At 38.5% G+C, this 21,575-nt stretch overlaps 1 protein-coding gene across 3 annotated transcripts in view; it reads left to right on the top strand.

Moving 5' to 3' along the window:
* Positions 1-21,575, top strand: part of FARP1 (FERM, ARH/RhoGEF and pleckstrin domain protein 1) — a 388,385-nt gene that overhangs the window by 236,554 nt on the left and 130,256 nt on the right. For all 3 annotated transcript variants that reach the window (XM_045186721.3, XM_045186722.3, XM_024578871.4), the window contains exon 3: positions 20,252-20,356. In XM_045186721.3, the coding sequence (XP_045042656.2) occupies positions 20,252-20,356 (105 nt within the window). The remainder of the gene's footprint in view (positions 1-20,251; positions 20,357-21,575) is intronic.

Below are 21,575 nucleotides of genomic sequence, written 5' to 3'. Positions count from 1 at the left end.
CTGAAGTGGGTATCATGTAGGCAACATAAATACATAAGCACAGCATGTAGCAGACAGCAACACCCACAAGGTAATTCATGCATAATACTGCCAGCTGTGCAGAAACTTCAGTGACATACAGTTGGTCCCAAAGCGAATGCCAGCCTGCCTCTGGCCCAAGTCCATATATGCCCTTAATGCTGTGATCTGGACCACTCTCTACCCTACTTTGCAACAGCAAAATACTGGCTTTCTTTCTTTTCAGTTGTCAGTGATCCTTGGCTGAATGTGGTTCTCTCTGAATAGGTGTTTTTTCTTAGAAACAGAAGGCCGACTCTTGAGGAACATGGAAGAAGTCAGTAACTGAATAAAAGCTGTTGCTTGGGAATTATCCAAGGATCACAGCTTAACTGCAGAATTTTTAGTACTAGTGTGCAATTTACAAATTCTAATTTCATTTTTTTTGTTGTAGCCATTTTGCACAGGAGGCAGCCAAACCCAACCAACTGGAAACATGCACACACCTACACACCATACATACCACACACATTAATGACAGCAACACAGAGGACTACTTTACAGAAAAAGGTATATTTATCTCATTTGTAATGATCTGTGGTGAAAGAAAGCATTTGTTGCACTTAATAAATAAGATGATCAATATGTTTTAACACCTTTGAGAGAGGGCTGATTTTTGGTTCTGTGTTAGAAGCAATTACCATACAATTATTTCATAGAAGATTTTAGATATGTTATTGCAATTTTTATTAGGATATAGTAGAATTAGAAAGGCAACTAGACTTTATTTTAAATGTGGTTCAAAAAGCCTATATACTGAGAAATTCATTGACCTACATATTCTTTTTTCTTGCTGAGTTTCCTACTCGCTTTGAAGGTGTAGTTATTTAAAGTAGTCTTTTTTCCCCCCATTTGAGACTTCCATCATTATTATATCAATAAGAAATATGTCAAATTTATGCCTATTAAATATTTTCTAGCTTCTTCCTAACACGTGAAAACTTCACATACTTTTCTTGGTCTGCATGTCCTTTCAGTTCTTTCTGGATTGCTTCATTTTTAAGGAAAATTCTTGAAGGCTATCTTTTAGACTTCTCTAATTGACATATTTCTGCTTATTAATTTTTTACTTTTATTTTTTAATTAATTAATTAACTTATCTTTTTAATTTTAATTGTATTTTTCCTATTACCATTTACCCACCTTATACCTCCCTCCCTCCTGCAAATCACCACACTGTTTTCCAGGCCAATGAATCCTTTTCCCTTTTTGCCTCAGTCCTTCCACCCTGTAACCTGCCCCCAGCAAGAGCTGCCATTCTGCTCTCTATCTATGTGTCTAATGAACAAACTAAACTAACAAACATAATAGAATTTTTTACATTAAAGGAGCCTAGAAAAACAGGTCTTCAAACAAATATATGTCTGGTTTACTTTGTTACTGAAAACATAACAAAAAATTTAGATTCTTAATATCTGCTTTTCACCTTATTCAACCTTTAAATGGAACAAAAAATTATGTCCCTTTCTGGAATAATTCAAAGAATATTTGCAATGCCCCATAAATTTGTCTTCCTCTTGAGTGTCAAAAGTTTTCTTTTTAATCCTCTAAGGAAGTTAACTTTATAGCAATTATATACTCAAGAACCAGAATAGAATTCAGTCATCTTTATATTTTAACTAATATACATTTTGAGATGCCTCACAACTGAACTATGTCTAAAGAATTGAACATAAATCAGAGTTGTATTACTTGGTTAATATATTCAATGCAATAGGAAAATTTGCTCATAAGGTCTGTGATTTAAGGGTTAAAACAGTTCTTCACTTTATTTCATCTATAACTTTAAGTTCTTGTATAGTGCTGCTTTTAAAGATGTTTTCTCAATTCCAGGTGGCTCTTGGTTTTCTTTGTGTTTTAATTTGTGGCTTGGAAAGAAGAAAAACTTCAAGTTGCTCTCATACTTTATTGCCTAGTCTTTCATGAAGGAAATCCCATTTTTATGACGAAATCTTGGGACACGTAATTCAGCCTGTGTGTTTTGGCAACAGGAACAAGGAAAGTACAGTTCCCGCTGCTCCTTATATAATATTTATTTTTTAGTGGGTAACCTTGGTATTTAGACTTTTCACATTTAATTTACAACTTATCTGCAAATTGTTGCCAACCTGAAATTCATGATCTGTCAGTTTAGACTGTATAGTCTGATGGGATCGTGTTTTGACATTTTCTGGAAGGAGTCTTCTTTCTGATATATTGCCTTTACAGAGCTCCTTTTATATGTCTTCAAAAGAAAATCTTTTTTACCATCATCAGGAAAAAATATGAAATATTCACAGGTCTATCTATTTTCTGTGGTCAAAATCTGTTGACAAACCCACTGTGTTTCTGAGCATCTTCCGCAGCCTCTGCCTTCACAACCATTCCTTTCCTTTCCCCTTTGGGTTAGTAAAGACCCTTGGAAGCATCAGGCCCTAATGAGCTAGAGGCCCATTCTGGGACTCTGCAGGGTGCTGTTGTTTCTGCTGTTCACTGTCTAATGAGGACTTGTTGTGTGGTTGGTGCTGAGTGAGCAAGAGGGAGAGAAATTCAATATAATCTTGGACAGATGACATGGGGTAGAGCAGATCCCCTGGGACTTTGTTTTCCATTGACATAATTCTCCCTGGCTTTTACTGAGTTTTGAGCAGAGGAGTGATACATCTGATTTAGTAAAAGATGACTGTTTCTGATAGAGCTGACTTGGGAAGCTGTTTGGGAATTAATTATGTGGTAAGTCAGTAATCATAAGTGACAGAGGTCAAATGCAGCAGAAAAATACAAGGAAATTTTCATGAAAAAATTTCATCAAGGTATTCAAATAGGTAAATTTGAGGAGAATGTCATAGCAGGTAAGCTGAATTGTTTCCAAGTTCTTGTGTGCCATCTATGTGTGTATGAATCAGAATCATTGAGAGATACTTTCCTAAACCCTTAATACATGTGAGACTCTAGGTATGTATGAGGTTATACTTGGCTATGGGTGATCCGAAGTTTCCAGGTGGACCTGATTTTCAGAGTCCCCTCAGAATCACTGCTATGGTGGAATTAGCTCTTCAATTAAATCCTGGCTGCTGATCAGCATTCGTTCCTAGTAAGTTTGTAAAAACTTAAAGAATCTGTTATGTAACCCATGCAGAAAGATCTTGTTTGTGAGCACTGTGGTTTATTAGCACCCAAGGGGCTTGTTGTCTGATACTTAAAGGAAAAATGTGTTTAATTCATACTCTTGGCAGTACTTGTAGTGGAGTATGTTGGATGTGCTTTCCATACTTTTGCTATATACTTATTTGTATGTTTTTTTTTCCTAAATGTAGGGTCTGTGTGCTTATATTTTATCTTACTCTAGCAAGTTGCTGGTGGGAAGGGACTGTCATCAACAGTGAATACATAATTTTTTTTGCTTTTTTGTGGTTTTCCAGTTTGTAGATCATGCAGAGTCAGTCTGTCTCTCCCTGCCCTGACCCTGAACACACACTTTCTCTTCTATCCATTATCTCATTTCCCAACCCCTCATCAGAAGATACTTGAATATAAGGGAAAGGATATGTTTATTTTATAGTGGTTAAAGTAGTTAGGCTTAAAAATACTCAAGAGTGAGTTTGCATAGCAACCAAAAGTTGGAAATAACCTTGAAAAGGTTTCAGCTAAAACTAAAGTATAATGGTTCACTGTGATTTTTTGAGTACCTTATAAACATGGGCACTTATGTGTCTTTACCTTATTTAATTATCCTAGCCACTTCTTTAGGGGGTATTATTATTTCATTGTATTCCATTGTTCAAATGGGAAAATCAATGCTCAGGAAAGCCATTTAACTTGCCTGGGCCACATAGCTGGTAAGTGGGCATTGAAGCTATGACCTGATGATATTCTGTGCTGCTCCCACATGTAATCTCATACATTTTTATACCTAATAGTAATAGCTTCATTCACTGGAAAAGTTGCAAAAATTAGGTTTCCCTCTATTTTTATAATGAAAATGCTTTTTATGGGTCTTGACTCCCTCCCCCCAAGTCCCTTAAATAGAGTGTAAATAGTTTTGGATTTTTTCCAATGTTTGTTGTGGTAAAACTACCTATAATATGATGTTTACATTTATTTAACCATTTGTAAGCATATAGTTCAGTGGCATTAAGTACATTCACGATGCTGTGCATCCATCACCACCATCCATCTCCAGAACTCTCTTTGTCTTCCCAAACTGAAACTCTGTACCCACTAAACCATAATTCCCCATTCCTACCTCTTCCCAAACCCTGAGAACCACTAGTCTACTTTCCGTCTTTATTGCATATGCTTCTTGTACTTTCATTATAGACTTATGTATAAGTTTCTTTTCCCTAAAAAGAAAGTGCCTCTGTGCTTACATTAATCTGAGCATTCCAGTTTTTCAAAGGAAGAGAAGTATTAATTTTATGATTAGAACTCTGACTTCCTTGCAGATACACAAATCTGGAGCTGGAGCCCACTCTTACCTCAAGTTGCACTGTTAACAGAATACTAAACCTGAGAAGTATATGAAAAAGAATGAAAAATAGTATTGAGTTGGGAGGTTTTCTGGGTATTCCAGAGCCAAGAATAAGTTCTTAAAGGAAACTGAAAGCCATTATTTACATATTTTTAAATTTAAAAGCCTTTTGCATAAAATAATTTAAAAATCCTTGTTTAGGATTGAGAAAACATTCCTAGTCTCTCTGCTGACTAAGTGAAAAGCACTAAAAATGTGTTCTGATTAAAGTGTCTGTAAACATTTAACAATAATTTTCTTTCATTTAATGTTCTTAGAAGTTCTCCAAGAACCTTGGGAAAAGGCTATATTTCAGAAAACATGATAGAAGAACTCTTCATGAGTAGAAGGAAAGATGAGAACCAGGAACCACATTTGGTGGTTTTGTTTTACAAAGTCTTTACCTTTCTGTTCAAACGTTAAGCTAAATTCAATAAAATATCTACTTTCTATCTTCCTATAGAATAATCATTTTGGAGGCCAAGTGTATCATGTCAGGTATATTTTCAGAAAGTTTAGGCTCAGCAGGCTGAATGCACTTTTGAGGTTTAATTAGACCACTGAACCCAAAAAGAAAAGTGCCAAAGTAAATGAACATGCAGGAAATGCAAGCATTTTGTTGCTGGAAAGGGTTGAGTGCTTTCCTTGAACAGTCATAATCTGGTTTCTACTCACCTCATTCATTATTTGTGTGATATATTGTAGCCCCTGCCTAATGGATAGTTAAAGTAGCAAGATGTCAAGCAAGACTTTTTTTTTATTCTGGTGAATTTTGAAATATTTTTTACTCATCTATTTCTGAAAGTGATCAAAAGACAATGAATTGCTCAAGGTCAAGAGCAGACAAAGCCAGCATCATGAATAGCCACATTCTCCATAAATATTTTTTTCTTTTACATGCTGCAATACAGTGAGCAAAAGAAAGCAATAGAAATCTGCCACTGAATGAGCGTGTGCACACACCCGCACACAGTCCTGGAGTGAAGCAAGAAGAGCAGTTCTCTAGTAATGACGCCGTGGTTATAACATAGCCAAATTAGGGAAGGAGCTGAAAGAGCCCATTCTCTTCTTGGCCTGGAGTTGGGACTCTGAAATCCAATCTGAAGTGTGTTTAATGAGTGTTCTGAATGCTGGGGCTCAGTGCAGAAGGGAACAAGGAGCACAGTGTGTCCTGGCAGACAGTGTGGCCACCCGTGGAGCCACAGAAAGGAGAAAGAATTGCTGCATTTGTGGACCCAGTAGATGGGCAGGCTTAATAAACATTTAGCTATATTCTCCGAGAATGAAAGCCTTGTCCTGGTTCCCCAGACTTTGGTTTTAAAGTTGTAGTTCCTGTTCTCGCTCTGGTTAGCATTTCACAACAATGGTGATCACACTGTGTGTTGACCTGGCTATCACCACGTTAGAGCTTACTTAGCCCTAGCTACCATCCTAAGAGTACAGTGTGTACTAAGTCATTTAACCTGCACCACAATCCTTGGAAGTGATTCAGCCGTTACTCCCAGTCTACAGAAGAGGAAACTGAGACCCCAGGGGTAACTTGCCCAAGGTCACACCTCTGTGGACTGGAGATAGGGGATTTGCAAAGAAGCCTCCAGAGTTTGTATTTTTAATAATTACATCATACAGCCTCTCTAAGTCACTGAAGGGCTGGAGAAACAGCATGAGAAACATCTCCCACATTTCAGCTGTCCCACTTCTGTTTGTTAAAACTTTATTTTTAATTATAGTTGACATACCGTGTTGGTTTTAGTTGTACAATATAGTGATTCAACATTTATATACCTTACAAAGTGATCATCACAATAAGTCTAGTAACTATCTGTCACTGTATATAGTTATTATGATGTTATTGACTCTATTTCTTATGTTGTACATTTTAGCCCCATGACTTATTTTACAACCGGATGTTTGTACTGAATATAAGAAGTATAAATGTCCCATTTCTTTGTTAACTAAGGATTCTTGCCTTTGCAGTGGAAGAGCCTGCTTGGCTTATGTGACACTCACAGTAGCTTGCAGAGACAGTGTCATACTATGGTCATACTAACCATATGTATCATACTAACTATATGTATAGTACTGTATATCCTATTAACTAACTTTGGTGCCTTAGCACCTGCAAAACTTGAGCCTCTTCCCTTGGTTTTATCAGCAGGTTTTCTCTAGGACAATTTGGTTCATCAAATTATGGATGGAAGTCTTGAAAGAGATTAAGAGAATAAATAGACTCTGAGGTGTAATGGTTAGGAGCAGATTCTCTGAAGCTGGGTTTGAATCTGAGCTCCACAGTGAGTGTGACCTTGGCAATGTTGTGTCCTCCAGCCTGGCATGTTCCAGGGCATGTAGCCTAGATGAGCTGCAGGTGTCAGATGTATTGGTCTCTCTGTCCACAGGGTGAGCCCCGAGAGCAGTCACATCTGTCCTCCAGTGTCTATTTACTGCAGCAGGTCACACAGACATTATTGTTAATGTCCCATAGGGAAAATGGTAGGGACTCACTGTTCTGGCTTCTCATGTGCTGTTAAGAAGTCTTGTGCCAATTGATTCTACCCTTTGCTTTTCTCATAACTTTTAGAATCATCTTTTGAATCCTTGTACTTCTGAATTTCTTTGCCTTGAAATGGATTGTACTCCATTATGTGAGATACTTGCTGGCCCTTTCAGCCTAGGAAGTTAAACCTTTCAGTTCTGGGAATTTTCCTTATGTTATTCTTCCATAATTTCCTTTCCTCTTGGGTGTCTCTGTCCAGAAGTTACATTATTTAAATGTTGGAACTCTTGAACTGAGTCCAAAATGTCTTACATTCTCTCCTCATTGCCATCTCTATGGCATCAGGTCTAGTTTCTAGGAATTTTCAACTGTATCTTTAGACTCTTCTAGTGCAAGTTTTATCTCTGCTGTGCTATTTTTCTTTATTTCGAAGAGCTCTTTCTTGTTATTCAAACATTCCTTTTTATAACCTTCTAATTTTTTTCTTTTTGTTGTAAACTCTTAGCTATATGAGGATACAAATTACAACATTTTCAAAAGTTTTTACTCTACTCTGCATTATTGAAAGTACCTGGCATCTCCCATTTCTGACCTTTTGGGGAGTTCTACGTGATTTGGCTGTTTCTTGTTCCTAACTCTCTCTCTCCTCTCCTCTGTCATTAGATTTCAGCTTTCTCTTCTGTCATCTTCTAGAATCTGGGGGAAATCTCATGCCTGTTATCTCTACTTTCATTTTCACTGTTTTTTAATGAATTTATTCCTTTTTTCCTTTTTTCTTTTACTGTTTTGTTTAAAGCAGGCTTTCTGGGTATTGCAGAGATAAACTTGCATGTATTCAGTCTGCCATATTTAGTCACAAGAATGACGTTCTTTTCATCATTTATATTAAGCCTAGGCTAGCCATGGCCTTTTGCTCAAACTGTACTCTACTTCATTGCTAGCTCCAGACTGTGTGCAGAGGGGCTGGAAAGGTGATGTCCTGGATGGATGTGGGGTGGGGGAAAGGGTGTGATCTGTGTGACTTCTTAGCCTGAATCCCACCCTCTACATCACCAGGTAGAAGGCTCTCAAAAGAGAATATTTTTTAAAAAGAAGTTCAGTTGTAGAACGGCATTCACATCTGAAGCAACAATAGTAAAAAGAGGAACATCTTTTAACAGCAGGAGAAATGAATTACCTCCCATAATTAGCCAACTACTTGCTGAGTATATTTGGTTGTCAGGGTAGACAAATTTGAAGCGAGAATTTTTATCTCAAATCCATTTATTGGGTTATTAACTTGTTGTAATCCCTTTATTCGAAAGGGACAGCGCTAAACATGAATTCTTTGTCCCTGAGAGATGGGTAATGGCACCACTAAAAATGGCTGGTAGAGTTTGCAAGAGCTGCTGTGACAAAGTATCACCAATGGTTGGCTTACAGTAGCAGAAATTTGGTCTCCCACAGTTCTGGAGGCTGGACGTCCAAAATCAAGGCATAATCAGGGCTATACTCCCTCTGAGACTCTGGTAGAATCCGGTAGAACCCTTCCTTGCCTCTTCCAGCTCTTTGTGAGGGCCATGAAACCTTGGTGTTCCTTGGTTTTCAATTGTATCACTTGAATCTCTGCCACCATCATCACATAACCTCCCTTTGTGTCTGTGTCTTCACATTATCTTCTTAAGAGGACACAAGTCCTATTGGGTTAGGTAGGGCCCACCCTAATGACCTCATCTTGATTTAGATACAATGGCAAGACCCTGTTTCCAAATTCACATTCACAGGTACTAGGAGTTAGGACTTCAACATATCTTTTTGAAGGACACAATTGAGCCCATAACAGTAGGTTTGGTACTTTTTTGCAAGAGACCACAGAGCCAGCCAGCCCTGCCTGTCGAGGATCCACCTGTCATTCAGTAGCAACTCATCCACGTGTGTGCATCTTGCTATTCAAAGTATAATCTTCACAACAGCAGCAGGGAGCTTGTTAGAAATTTAGATTCCCAGGCCTCACCCCAGCATCTGTAGCTTATCAAGGTCTGCAAGTGATCAGTGAGCACATAAATTGGAGAACTGTTGCTTGGAATCACCTCCTGCAGCATTTTAGGACTGAATAAGCATGGACCCAAGTATACGTTCTGCCCCTGAGGACATTGTCACACAGCACTTCAATGTGTTAGCCAGGCTTTTCATTCTGTGACATTGTACAGAAATGACTTTAGGATTAGTAAGTGGGCCCCCTCCTTTTCAATGTCAATCCATTCCTCTGCCATGAAATCTATAAATTAAGATTTCCCCATCATGGTAGCAGCGACAATAATGGAGTAGTTATGTTATATGCCAGGCCCTTTTGTCAAGCACTTTGGGGTCATTGTTTTATTTAGTTTTCACATTGATCCTAGAAGGTAGATAGTATCTCCAGTCTTTTCATGACTCCATGTGCTGTTAACTGAATTGTGTCCCCCACTCCTCTCCCCAATTCATAAGTTGAAGCCTCAATTCCCAATATTGCTGGATTTGGAGTAAGGAAGTAATTAAGGTCAAATGTCCTCAGAGTGAAGCCCTAATCTGATAGGACTAGTGTTTTATAAGAAGAAATGCCAGAGAGCACATGCTCATTCGTTTTCTCTCTCTCTCCCCCACACCCCTCCCTGCCCCTCTCCCTCTCTCCCTCTCTGTTTCTAACACAGCGATTACCACATATTCTAATTTAGCTGGTTATTTGCACCCCAACTCAGAGATACCTATTGATTTCCATTCACTCAGTACCTAGCACAGCACCTGCGCATGGCTACTCACGTGACAAGTGTACTCCAGGTGTCTCAAACCGTCATAATTATTACTATTTCTACTCACCTGGTCAAAAATTGCCAAAGGGCCGTTACAAAATCCACAACATTTTAATGCCCTAAGATCAGACATGTTAAAGGTTAGTGATTTATGGGCGTTGGAACAATATTCTAATCAATGATAAGTTTTAATGGTAACAGAAAGGGGGCAAAGGCCTTTGAAAAATGCCCTTCCCTACTGCTGGATAACAGCATACCCTGGTCGTCATGGTAATATTGATCCCAAACCAGAAAAAACAAAACACTTTCAGAAACAGCTTTCTGAAACCTGTGCCAATGCAAATTTTATAAACCCAGTCAGACATCGTCTTCATAGATTTCTGTCTATGAAATTATTTCAGAAAGGCAGAACTGGCTTGTATCAAGTAGGATGAACCATTTGTTCAGACCCTGTGAGGAGGTGGAGAGGGGGAGGTGAAAACACCCCCAACCCAGAAAGAGTGGTGTCTTTATTCTTTTAGGGGAGGAAAAGAAGTACTCCCACATAAAACTTTATGTAACAGAAGTAACTTGAAGGCACAGAAATATTTTAAAAGTACAGTAAACTAAAGCAACTTTGGTTAACAGTTTTTAATAGCTCGAAGCTGTATGTGAATACAGCTTTTTTCTGTAAAATAAAAGACATTTTTCATTTTCACCAATAACTTTATTAATTTGGGTATTTTCAGTATGTTGGCTGGCTTCTGGTGGGTAGTGGCCAGGGGTGCTGCTAAACATTTTCCAATGCATAAGATAGCCCCACAGCATACAATGTTTATTATTCAGTACTTACTTGTCAGACATTCCCCAAGAATGTAAATCTCCTCCTAAAATTTAATTTCGTGGCATTCCATGAAAACTAATTCAAAATGCAGAAAGCATAAGGGCATACAGTTTGAAATCAGTCAGTTTGTTTGTACAATAGATTAAAATTCAAATGCTTTGGGTGTATAGTAAAAGTAGCCAATCAATAGGAAAAAAAGTGATAAAATTTGATTATTTAGTATCTCTTATCACTGGGTTGTTCTCTAAAATATAACATATAATTACCATTTGGCTTCTTTTTTGTAAGGAGTACACTTCTAGAATATGTTAATCAAGGCTGGCAGTGTGTGTGGTCACAGTTTTTTAGAGGCTGTGGGAATCTTACAGGTCTGCCCCTTCACTCCCAATTCAAACATTTGGGGTCAATCTTTTTTATTTATTTGTCAAAAGATCCCTTTCATATTAAATCATTACTAACAAATATAGGTTTTCAAAAGATGCCTAAATATCTTGGTTTCCCTTCCTCATGTATGACACCTTATATAGCCATAAATATTAATGGTATATCTTTGTGTTTCTTAAAGGAAGTTACTATATGAGAGAAGTCCCTTTACAGATCACTTCTCCTAGGATCTCTTACTTTCTGTCCTGCCAGTTTAATCTATGCTGTTGCCACCTTTTCCGCCATTCAGATTTTATTGACTTACATGTTCATTTTAGCAATAAAGGACTAGTGGATTGGTAGCTTTTGAACCTCATCATCAGTTTTTTCTTCTTTTTTTATATTATTCAAGTACAGTTGTCTCCATTTTCCCCCCACCCCACCCATCCCCACTTCCCACCTTCAGTGTCCATGGGTCCTTTATACATGTTTCTTGACAACCCTTCCCGTTCTTTCCCCTGTTATCTCCCTCCCTTCTTCCCTCTGGTTACTGTCAGTTTGCTCATCAGTTTTCAGTGCAAAGCCTGTACCAAATGTATAATTTGTGGTTACTTCCAGCAATGTTTGTTTTATGGCTTTTTTGCCAGACACATATAAGAGCTCTTTATGCTTAGAAATATTAGCAAAATTTTAGTGCACACATGTGGATATTCACACATTCTTCCCATGTAATAGGCTCTTCCTCATAACCACTCTGCTTGAGCTGGGTCCAACCCATCAATATTTTTCTGAGCTCTTGTGTGAAGTAAATAGATTCTATTGTGAGTAACCCTCTCCAGTTGATTATAATGTGAACCCCATTCCTCAGTTCTTTTTCCCTCCTGCATTTATATGTTGTGGCAAAACAGACATAATATAAAATCAAACATTTTAGCCATTTTTAAACATATACTTCAGTGGCATTAAGTACATTCACAATGTTGCGCAGTCATTACCACTCTGCATTTTACATTCTGTGATATGATTTTGAATAGAATGACTTCTATAGGGTTTGCCAAAAAGTCTCTTTAGTTCTTCCCTGTAAAATAAAAGACATATTTTTCATTTTCACCAATAACTTTATTAATTTGGATATTTTCAGTATGTTGGCTGGCTTCTGGTGGGTAGTGGCCAGGGGTGCTGCTAAAAATTTTCCAATGCCTAATACAGCCCCACAAAAAATAATTATTTGACCAAAATGTCAACAGTACCAAGAAACTTTGCAAACCACTTTTAACACTTCAATCAGTCATAGCACCTTCTTCATACATTGCACACATTTTTTTTTTTTGCATTTCAGTTGCATTTTTACCTTTCTTGAAATAATAGGTCATAAAACACTGAAAATGTCACATATCTTCTTCCATCTTCAATGTTACAATGGCTGTACAAAAATTCAATTTTGAAAAGTTCTTTTAAATACATGCTGATATGAAAGCTGTCATAATGGGGTCTAACAAATTTGTTTCGAATGAGGTTAAAGACAACTAAGCACCACTAGAGCTATTATACGGAAAAACTAAACAAACTTTTTGGCCAACCCAATAGTATGAAGCTCAAAAATTCATTGGAGACAAGTGTAGAGAAATGATGTTGCAGACTGATGGAGAAAATCCATAGTAAGAGGAAAAGGAGGGATAATTTTTCTTAAAGAATGAGGATGCACCTCCTTTGCTTCTTTCCTTCTTCAAGATGCTTTCTCTAAAGCAGAATTTAGCCTTGGTACATGGATACTCATGGACATTTCTACCACAACTCCTAAAAGGAAGGTAAACTGGGTCCCTTAACTTTGGAATCATGATGTCTAGAAGTATTTTTTACAGCAGTGCCTGGTACACATTGGAATGTTAATGAATGCTGAGGACCACTTACCCATGAAATTGTCATGTAGTGGCTGCATTTAAACCTTATAAATGCTTTCTAACAATGCTACATACTGGTTTTCCTTATATCCCTGAATATTAACAGCATTCACAGAGAAATTCACATAATGCTACATAGACATTTATTTTATAGATGAATGTTAAGAGCTATAATATCATTCAAACTCTTAACTTTTCCCTGTATAAAAATTATGGTATCATAGAAAAGTCATTTTGTACAAAGGATTTGTGCAAAATAAAAAACTTAAAGGAAGAAATTAAGAATTGAGACCAGATTTGTCATTTATCAACTAGATTTCAAGCATCTATTTCCAGCATCTTAGTATTACCAAGATATGTTTGATATGTTCACAAAGATCTCTGCTGACTCAGTAAAAGACCCAGTTCAGGTGGTAAGTACACCTCAAGGTGCTTAGTAGAACATCATGTCTATAAAAACATCCACTGCATATTGAATTTTTGTTGGTGTTTACACTTCCAGCATTGAATTATAAAATCTTATTTCCCAGTCTGTAAACCCTGGATGAAGTTAGCAAATTCACTTATTTCCTGGGATTCTTGGGAAATATGAATGCTTGCCAGTTGGTCATGTAATTGGTAGCTCATATTTTAATAAGTAGGAAATATCAAAAATTGTGAGAGAGGACTTTTGTCAAGATGGTGGAATAGGCAGACATAGCTCACCTCTTTGCACAACTACATCAAAATTACAATTAAAATATAGAACAACCATCACTCAGAACCGTCAGAGATCAAGTTGAATGGAAGTCTTACAACTACAGAATTAAAACATCACATCCATCCAGACTGCAAGGAGGGATATAGACGCGAAACAGGATGGTCCCACACTCATGTGTGGTGGATAAAAATCCAGGAGGGATATCTCGGGAGCAAGGAGTCTCCTCTCCACACAGAACCCTCCAGCCAGGAAGATAGGTCCCCATAATTTCTGGCTGCAAAACCAGGGGGGATTGAGTCAGTGGAAGAAACTGCTGGAGCCCCAAGTGGTTCCTCTTAAAGAACCCACACATGGACTCATCTACTCAGACTCACTCTGTCTGAGCTCCAATATGGAGGTAGCAGTTTGAAACACCAGTGACATACTGAGAGAAACTGAAGGATCTGACATCAAGGCAAGCAGAGGCCATTGCCCCTTTTCCAAACCCTCCCCCCACAGAGCTGCTGGGCTAGGAAGCTGGTGCCATATTTCAGACTACATCAAGCTGACTAACACTGTTTGACCCACTTTGGAGATTCCCAGAGACTCCACCCACCCAATTTATGGGCCCACCCAAGCTGTTTTCCATATGAATGGCTGGTCTTGGCTCGCACTTCACAACTCCTAAATCCTATCAAACAAGCAACAGCTGGCCTCAGTGAGCCCTAGGCCCAACACTAGTAGCAGCCAGCCTAGATTCACAACTTGGCTTCGATGGGAGTCTCTAAGCCCAGGACAAGTAGCAGTCATCTCAGATTGTTTTATACCACAGGTAGGGTAGCCTCAAGCAAAACACACATTGGGGCTGACCTTAGCCTGCACCATCCAGGAAACCCCAAGGTTAGTGCACCCGGTGGATAGCTGTAGACTATGTAGGATCACCACCATGCTGTCCCTGCACAGCTGATACTCCATGGAGGGCAGAGATTGGTGATAAGTGGTCACAGATAATCCTTGCAGCTTACTGGCCTGGGCAACTCCCTCCCTTGATCTATCAACAGCAATCAAACCTCAGCTACAAGATGAAGGTGTACTCAGCCCTACACACAAAGGGTGCACCTTGAGTACCCACCTTGGGTGATAGGGGAGGCTGTGCCACAGGACCCTACAGGATAGCTACTATATTATGCCCCACTACCAAGACACAGAGTCAAAGCAACTCTACTTATTACGTACATACAGACAAACACGGAGTGGCCAAGATGGAGGCATAGGTTGATACACTTTCCCTCCTCGCACACCAAGAGGAGGAAGACAACAAATGTAAAAAACAAAAAATAACCAGAATTGCCAGAAAATTGAACTGTATCTAAGTCCAACAACCAAGGAGTTAAGGAAGAAACATTCATCCAGACCTGTAGGAGGGGCAGAGATGGGCAGTTGAGGTGGAGAGGACTCACAGAAAGGCAGTGGCTGGAGGACCAGGGCAAGCAAGACAGCAGGCTGGCTGAGCTGGTGGTCCCACATTTGCATGAGGATAAACTGGGAGGAACAACTGGAGAGCAAGACACACCATGCAACCCAGGGTTCCAGCACAGAGAAATAAAGCCTCAAAACCTCTGAAAAAACCTGTGGGTGTTCAGGTGGCAGGAAAAATTCCCAGCCTCACAGGAGAGTTCGATGGAGAGATCCACAGCATCCTAGCATGTACACAAACCCACTCACCCAGGGATAAGCACCAGAAGGGCCCACATAGATTGTGGGTAGTGGAGGAAGTGACTGAAAGCTGGACGAGTGCTGAGCAAGCTGCATTGTTCCCTCTCAGACCCCTCCCCCACATATGCAGTGAAGTGGGTTGTCCTGCCCTGGTGAATACCTAAGGCTCTGCCCATTACTGCATAACAGGCACGCTGAGACAAAAAAAATATGGCCCACATGAAGACAGATCAAAGCTCCAGAAAAAATAAAACTAAGCAATGAAGAGATAGCCAACCTATCAGATGCAGGATTCAAAACACTGGTAATCAGGAAGCTCACAGATATGGTTGAGTATGGTTGCAAAATACAGGAAGAAGTGAAGCTATGAAAACTGAAATAAAGGACAATATACAGGGAACCAACAGTGAAGGCAAGGAAACTGGGACTCAAATCAACAATTTGGACCAGAAGGAAGAAATAAACATTCAACCAGGACACAATGAAGAAACAAGAATTCAAAAAAATGAAGAGAGGATTAGCAACCTCTGGGACAACTTTAAATGTCCCAACATCCCAATCATGAGGGTGCCAGTAGGAGAAGAGGAAGAGTAAGAAATGTAAAACTTATTTGAATAAATAATTAAGAAATTCCCTAATCTATTAGGCAAAGGAAATAGACTTCCAGGAAGTCCAGGAAGTTCAGAGAGTCCCAAAGAAGTTGGACCCAAGGAAGCACACACCAAGTCACATCAAAATTACATTCCCCAAGATTAACAATAAGGTGAGAATCTTAAAAGCAGCAAGAGAAAAAGAGACAGTTACCTACAAAGGAATTCCTATGAGACTATTAGCTGATTTCTCAGAAGAAACCTTACAGACAAGAAGGGACTGGAAAGAAGTATTTGAAGTCATGGAAGGCAAAGACCCACATCCAAGATGACTCTATCCAGGAAAGCTATCATTTAGAATGGAAGGGCAGATAAAGTGCTTCCCAGATAAGGTATGTTAAAGGAGTTCATCATCACCAAGCCCTTATTATATGAAATGTTAAAGGAACTTATCAAAGAAAAAGAAGATGAAAAATATGAGCAGTAAAATGGCAACAAACTCACAACTGTCAACAACCAAACCTAAAAAAGCATAAACAAAAACTAATGAGACAACTAGAACAGGAACAGATTCACAGAAATATAGATCACATGGAGGGTTATCAGCAGGGAGGGGAAGGAGGGAGAATGGAGGGAAGGTACAAGGAATAAGAAGAATAAATGATAGATACAAAATACACAGGGGTAGGTTAAGAATAGTATAGGAAATGGAGAAGCCAAAGAACTTATATGTATGACCCATGGATATGAACTAAGGAAGGGGAATAAGGGTGGGAATGGGGGTACAGGGTGGAGGGGAATAAAGGGGAGAAAAAACGGGACAAATGGAATAGCATAATCAATAAAATGCATTTTAAAAAAGGAAACAAACAAACACAAAGAAGCTGCCAAAATGAGGAGACAAAGAAACATGGCCCAAATGAAAGAATAGATTAAAACTCCAGAAAAAGAGCTAAATGAAATGGAGATAAGCAATCTATCAGATGCAGAGTTCAAAATACTGGTTGTAAGGATGCTCAAGGAACTTAGTGAATACCTCAACAGGTCTGAATAAAAAAGATCCAGTCAGTAAAGAAGGATTCACTAATTGATATAAAGAACTAGTTACAGGGAAACAACAGTAAAGTGGATAAAGCCAAGAATCAAATGAACAACAAGAAGAAAAAAATAATGCAAAAAAAGGAGGGTAGTATAAGCAGCCTCTGGGACAACTTCAAGAGGTCCAAAATTCACATTACAGGGGTGCCAGAAGGAGAAGAGAAAGAGCAAGAAATTGGAAATCTGTTTGAAAAAATAATGAAGAATATTTTCCTAAATAGTTGAAGAAAATAGATATACAAGTCCAGGAAGCACGAAGAGTCACAAAAAGATGGATGCAAACAGGCCCCACCCCCAGACACATCATAATTAAAATGCCAGTGGTTAAAGATAGAGAATCTTAAAAGCAGCAAGAGAAAAGCAGTTAGATACCTACAGGGGAGTTCCCATAAGACTGACAGCTGATTTCTCAAATGAAACTTTGCAGGCCAGAAGGGATAGGCAAGAAATACTCAAAGTCATGAAAAGCAGGGACCTACAGCCAAGATTGCTGTACCCAGCAAAGCTATCATTTAGAATGGAAGGGTGGATAAAGAGCTTCCCAGACAAGAAAAAATTGGAGGAGTTCATCATTTCCAAACCATTATTATATGAAATATTAAAGGGACTTTTTAAAGAAAAAGATCAAAACTATGAATAAAATGGAAAAAATACATATCTATCAACAATTGATCTAAAAAATAAACTAAGAAAACAAGAACAGAGACAGAATCATGGACATTGAGAGCATTTTGGTGATTGCCAGATGGGTAGGGGATGTGGGGGAATGGGTGAAGACGTGAGGGGATGAAGTACTGGTAGATAGTTACACAATAGCCATGAGGATGTAAAGTACAGTATAGGAAATAATGTAACCAAGGAACTTACGTGTATGACCTTTACCTGAGGAACAATGGTGTGGGAATTGCCTGAGGTACTACTGTGGGGTCCAGGGTGGAGGGGACCCCAGGACGGAAATTCAGGACTATAATAGCATAAACAATAAAATATAACTGAAAAAAAAAGAGTTGTGAGAAAGAAGGATTGTGAAACTGGCATGTGGTCTTCTCTTTAATAAACATCTTATGATATAGGAACACTTCCACAACTTCTTACCTCCAGGCTCTTGTTTATTATGTTGTTATTAATGCCTGCACATTTTACTGGACAGAGAAGAGGACTTAGAACAAAGAGTTGTGTATCAGTTACTTATGTGACTCTTTGGAGGCAGGTGTGAGAACTTGCACCCAGGACCCTGTTTTAGCCTGTCTGAGGAATTCCTGAATGCTTTCAGCATGACTGAATAGGGCACAGTGGTACCACAAAGAGATGAAAAATAAGATTGGTGACCAGTCATTCATGTGGCTCTTACATCCACTGGATAAATGCAGGTGTATGGGGGAGGGTATGTTTGACAGAAGACAGTGGGGTTTTTATTCAATCACATGTTACTCCTGCCATCCATCACTGCAAGTAAAATGACTCAACCCTTGGACCAGGCATTCAAAGTCTAAAGCCTGGTGAGTTTGGAATTATTCATGGAGTATGTTGCTCTCCCTTAAATAGCTGTGAGCATCTTCTGGATTTTAATGATGAGTAATTATGGGAGCATAAATTGGTATCTGTTCAAAACAAAGATGCTTTATTGCTGGACACTGAAGCATCTTTGATGGCTCCTCAGGTCACACTGGGGCAGATCAATGGACACATTCATCATTGTACTTGTCAGACTCTGACTTAGCAACCATCAGCTAGTCTCCTGGGTTGCTAATTGGTTCCTAAATGTTCTGCTCTTAGAGGGGAGATGAAGCTAGGAAAGTGGCAACTAGAGATAACCATGTCTTTGAAACATTTTTCTTTCAGTGTTTGATGTGGTGGAGTTGGGTATATTTTACTGATGGGTCATTAAGAGTCCACTGGATAATGAAGAGAAACCAAAGCATATGATTCTAAGCTATCAGGGTAGAAATCAGGTTCTTATATATCATATTCCCTTTCCTTACAGATTCAGTGTAGTATTGATTTTAGCAGGCATTGATCAAGTTCCAGGTGCTTTGCTAAGCAGTAGGAATATAAAGATGAATTAATAGTTCAGAATTTAATTAGAAAGACAGACTCATAGGTATTTATATATAATATAGTGGAATGAGAAACTTTTCTTGATTCATGCATTTTAACAAAATTGGTTGCTCTTTAAACATTGAACATAGAGGGATTAATAAAATACGGCCTTTGCCTTTACTGCATGTGTAGTCTAGATGAGTCTGCACAAAATGCTATAGAACCTAGAGAAAAAAGCCATAAATTTTACCATATGCATGGAGGAGAGAGAGCAGAATTTCAATGGCCACAAAAAGGGAATGGGATCATGAATTGAAAACTTACATCCACCCAAAACTTATACACAAGTGTAGGTTTTATAGCAACTGTATTCATAATTGCAAAAACCTGGGTAACCAAGATGTCCTTCAATAAGGGAATGTATAAACAAACTGTGATCAATCTAGAGGATGGGATAGTACTCAACAATAAAAAGAAATGAGCTGTCAAGCCATGAAAAGACATGAAGGAAGCTTAAATGTAAATTGGCAAGTGAAAGATGCCAGTCTGAAAAATCTACATACTTTGCAATTCCAACTATATGATATTCTTAAAAATGCAAAACTATAAGCACAGTAAAAAAAATCATTGGTTGCCAGGGTTAAGGAGGAGGAGGATAAAGGTTGAAGAGGTAGAGCATAATGGACTTTTAGGATGATGCTACTGTTATGGTGGATACATGATATTATACATTTGTCAAACTCCCTGGAACTATACAAGACAAAGAATGAGCACTACTGTAAACAATGGACTTCATTTGATGATAGTAATGTATCAATATTGGCTAATTATAACAAGTATATCCCACTACTGTAGTGATCTTCAATCGTTTTCATCTCATGGCACACATAAACTAAATACCAAAAATTCTGTGGCAAACCAAAAATATATTTTTTTGCAAGTGTGACAAAAAAATAGGTATAATTTTGATTCGTTCACATCAGACGACTACTGTTGTGTTGGCCGTTGTCATTTTTTATTTGACAATATAAGGGAAAAGAGGTGAGTGCCCCTGACTAAATACTCAGGTATTACATGTTTTAAAATTTCTTGCAAAACACTGGTTGAAAATTGCTACACTAATGGAAGATGATAGTGACAGGGAACACTGTGTGTGGCAGGAAGAGGTATCTGGGAACTCTCTGTGCTTCTGCCTGTCTCAGAGGGCATAACTTCTCTTGTTTCTGTTCCCAGCAAAGAGCACCGGGGAAAGTGTTGCTGGATGCAGTTTGCAACCACCTCAACCTTGTGGAAGGTGACTATTTTGGCCTGGAGTTTCCTGACCACAGAAAGATCACGGTAGGTGATGTCATATTGACGTTGCTGTTTTATTTCCTGTTTGACTTGGGAGAAGGGAATAGTTGGGACCTTTCCTTGACCTTACAGAAATATACAGAAGAGAAACACCCAGGACACTTTTAATCTTTTTATGAAAGTAATGTGTGGATGGCATTAAAAAAGAATACACAAGGAAGACCGTCTCCCTCTCACCCTTTTCCCACAACTCTCCCTCCAGGGCCACCATTACCAGTTTCTTATGTATCCTTCTGATCAAAGTCCATATATACATATACATAAATACATATTTTTGAAATATGCTAATATAAGTGTCACATACACCCATACTTTTCATACCTTCCCCCATTAAAATGTCATTAAGATCATTCCTTTTGAGGACCTAAAAAGAATTCACTTCCTTTTAAATAGTTTCATACACTTCCAATGAATGCATATGCTGTAATTGGCAACCTCTATATTAAATGATGGGATACTTAGGTTGTTCTCAACCTTTTGCTGTGACAAATGATGCTGCTGTAAACATACTAGTACATTTGTATCTGCACTCATGCCCACGAATTTCAGTAGCTCAGATCCAAAAGCATTGACTTGCCTAATGTATGGGTTTGCCCATTTCAAAGCTGGCTAAATACACAGTAGGACAAAAGTAGGTTTACAATTGTGAGTACACAAAACAGTTTATTCTTGTATTATTATTATTGTATTATTTCCATATGAACATCTGTAACTTACTTTTCCCCACCCTATATGTCATATGTTCTCTTAGAACATAGCTTACTATTTGGTTTTGTTTCTTTTTTTTTTTAATTACTTCACTGTAGTTCAATTACAGTTGTCTGCATTTTCTCCCTACCTCTCCCCCCACCCAAGTCAAACCCACCTCCCTCCCTTGCTTTCACCCTCCCCCTTGGTTTTGTGCATGTGTCCTTTATAGTAGTTCCTGAAATCCATCTCCCCACTGTCCCCTCCCCTCCCCCTCCCCTCTGGCTATTGTTAAATTGTTCTTAATTTGAAAATCTCTGGTTATATTTTGCTTGCTTTTTTCTTTTGTTCATTATGTTCCAGTTAAAGGTGAGATCATATGGTATTTGTCTCTCACCGCCTGGCTTATTTCACTTAGCATAATGCCCTCCAGTTCCATCCATGCTGTTGCAAAGGGTAGAACCTCCTACTTTATCTCTGCTACATAGAATTCCATTGTGTAAATGTACCATAGTTT

This window comes from Desmodus rotundus, chromosome 13 (assembly GCF_022682495.2).
Source record: "Desmodus rotundus isolate HL8 chromosome 13, HLdesRot8A.1, whole genome shotgun sequence".
Lineage (NCBI taxonomy): Eukaryota > Metazoa > Chordata > Mammalia > Chiroptera > Phyllostomidae > Desmodus > Desmodus rotundus.
The sequence above is the reverse complement of the archived record's forward strand: the minus strand, read 5'-3'. Positions and strand labels throughout refer to the sequence as shown.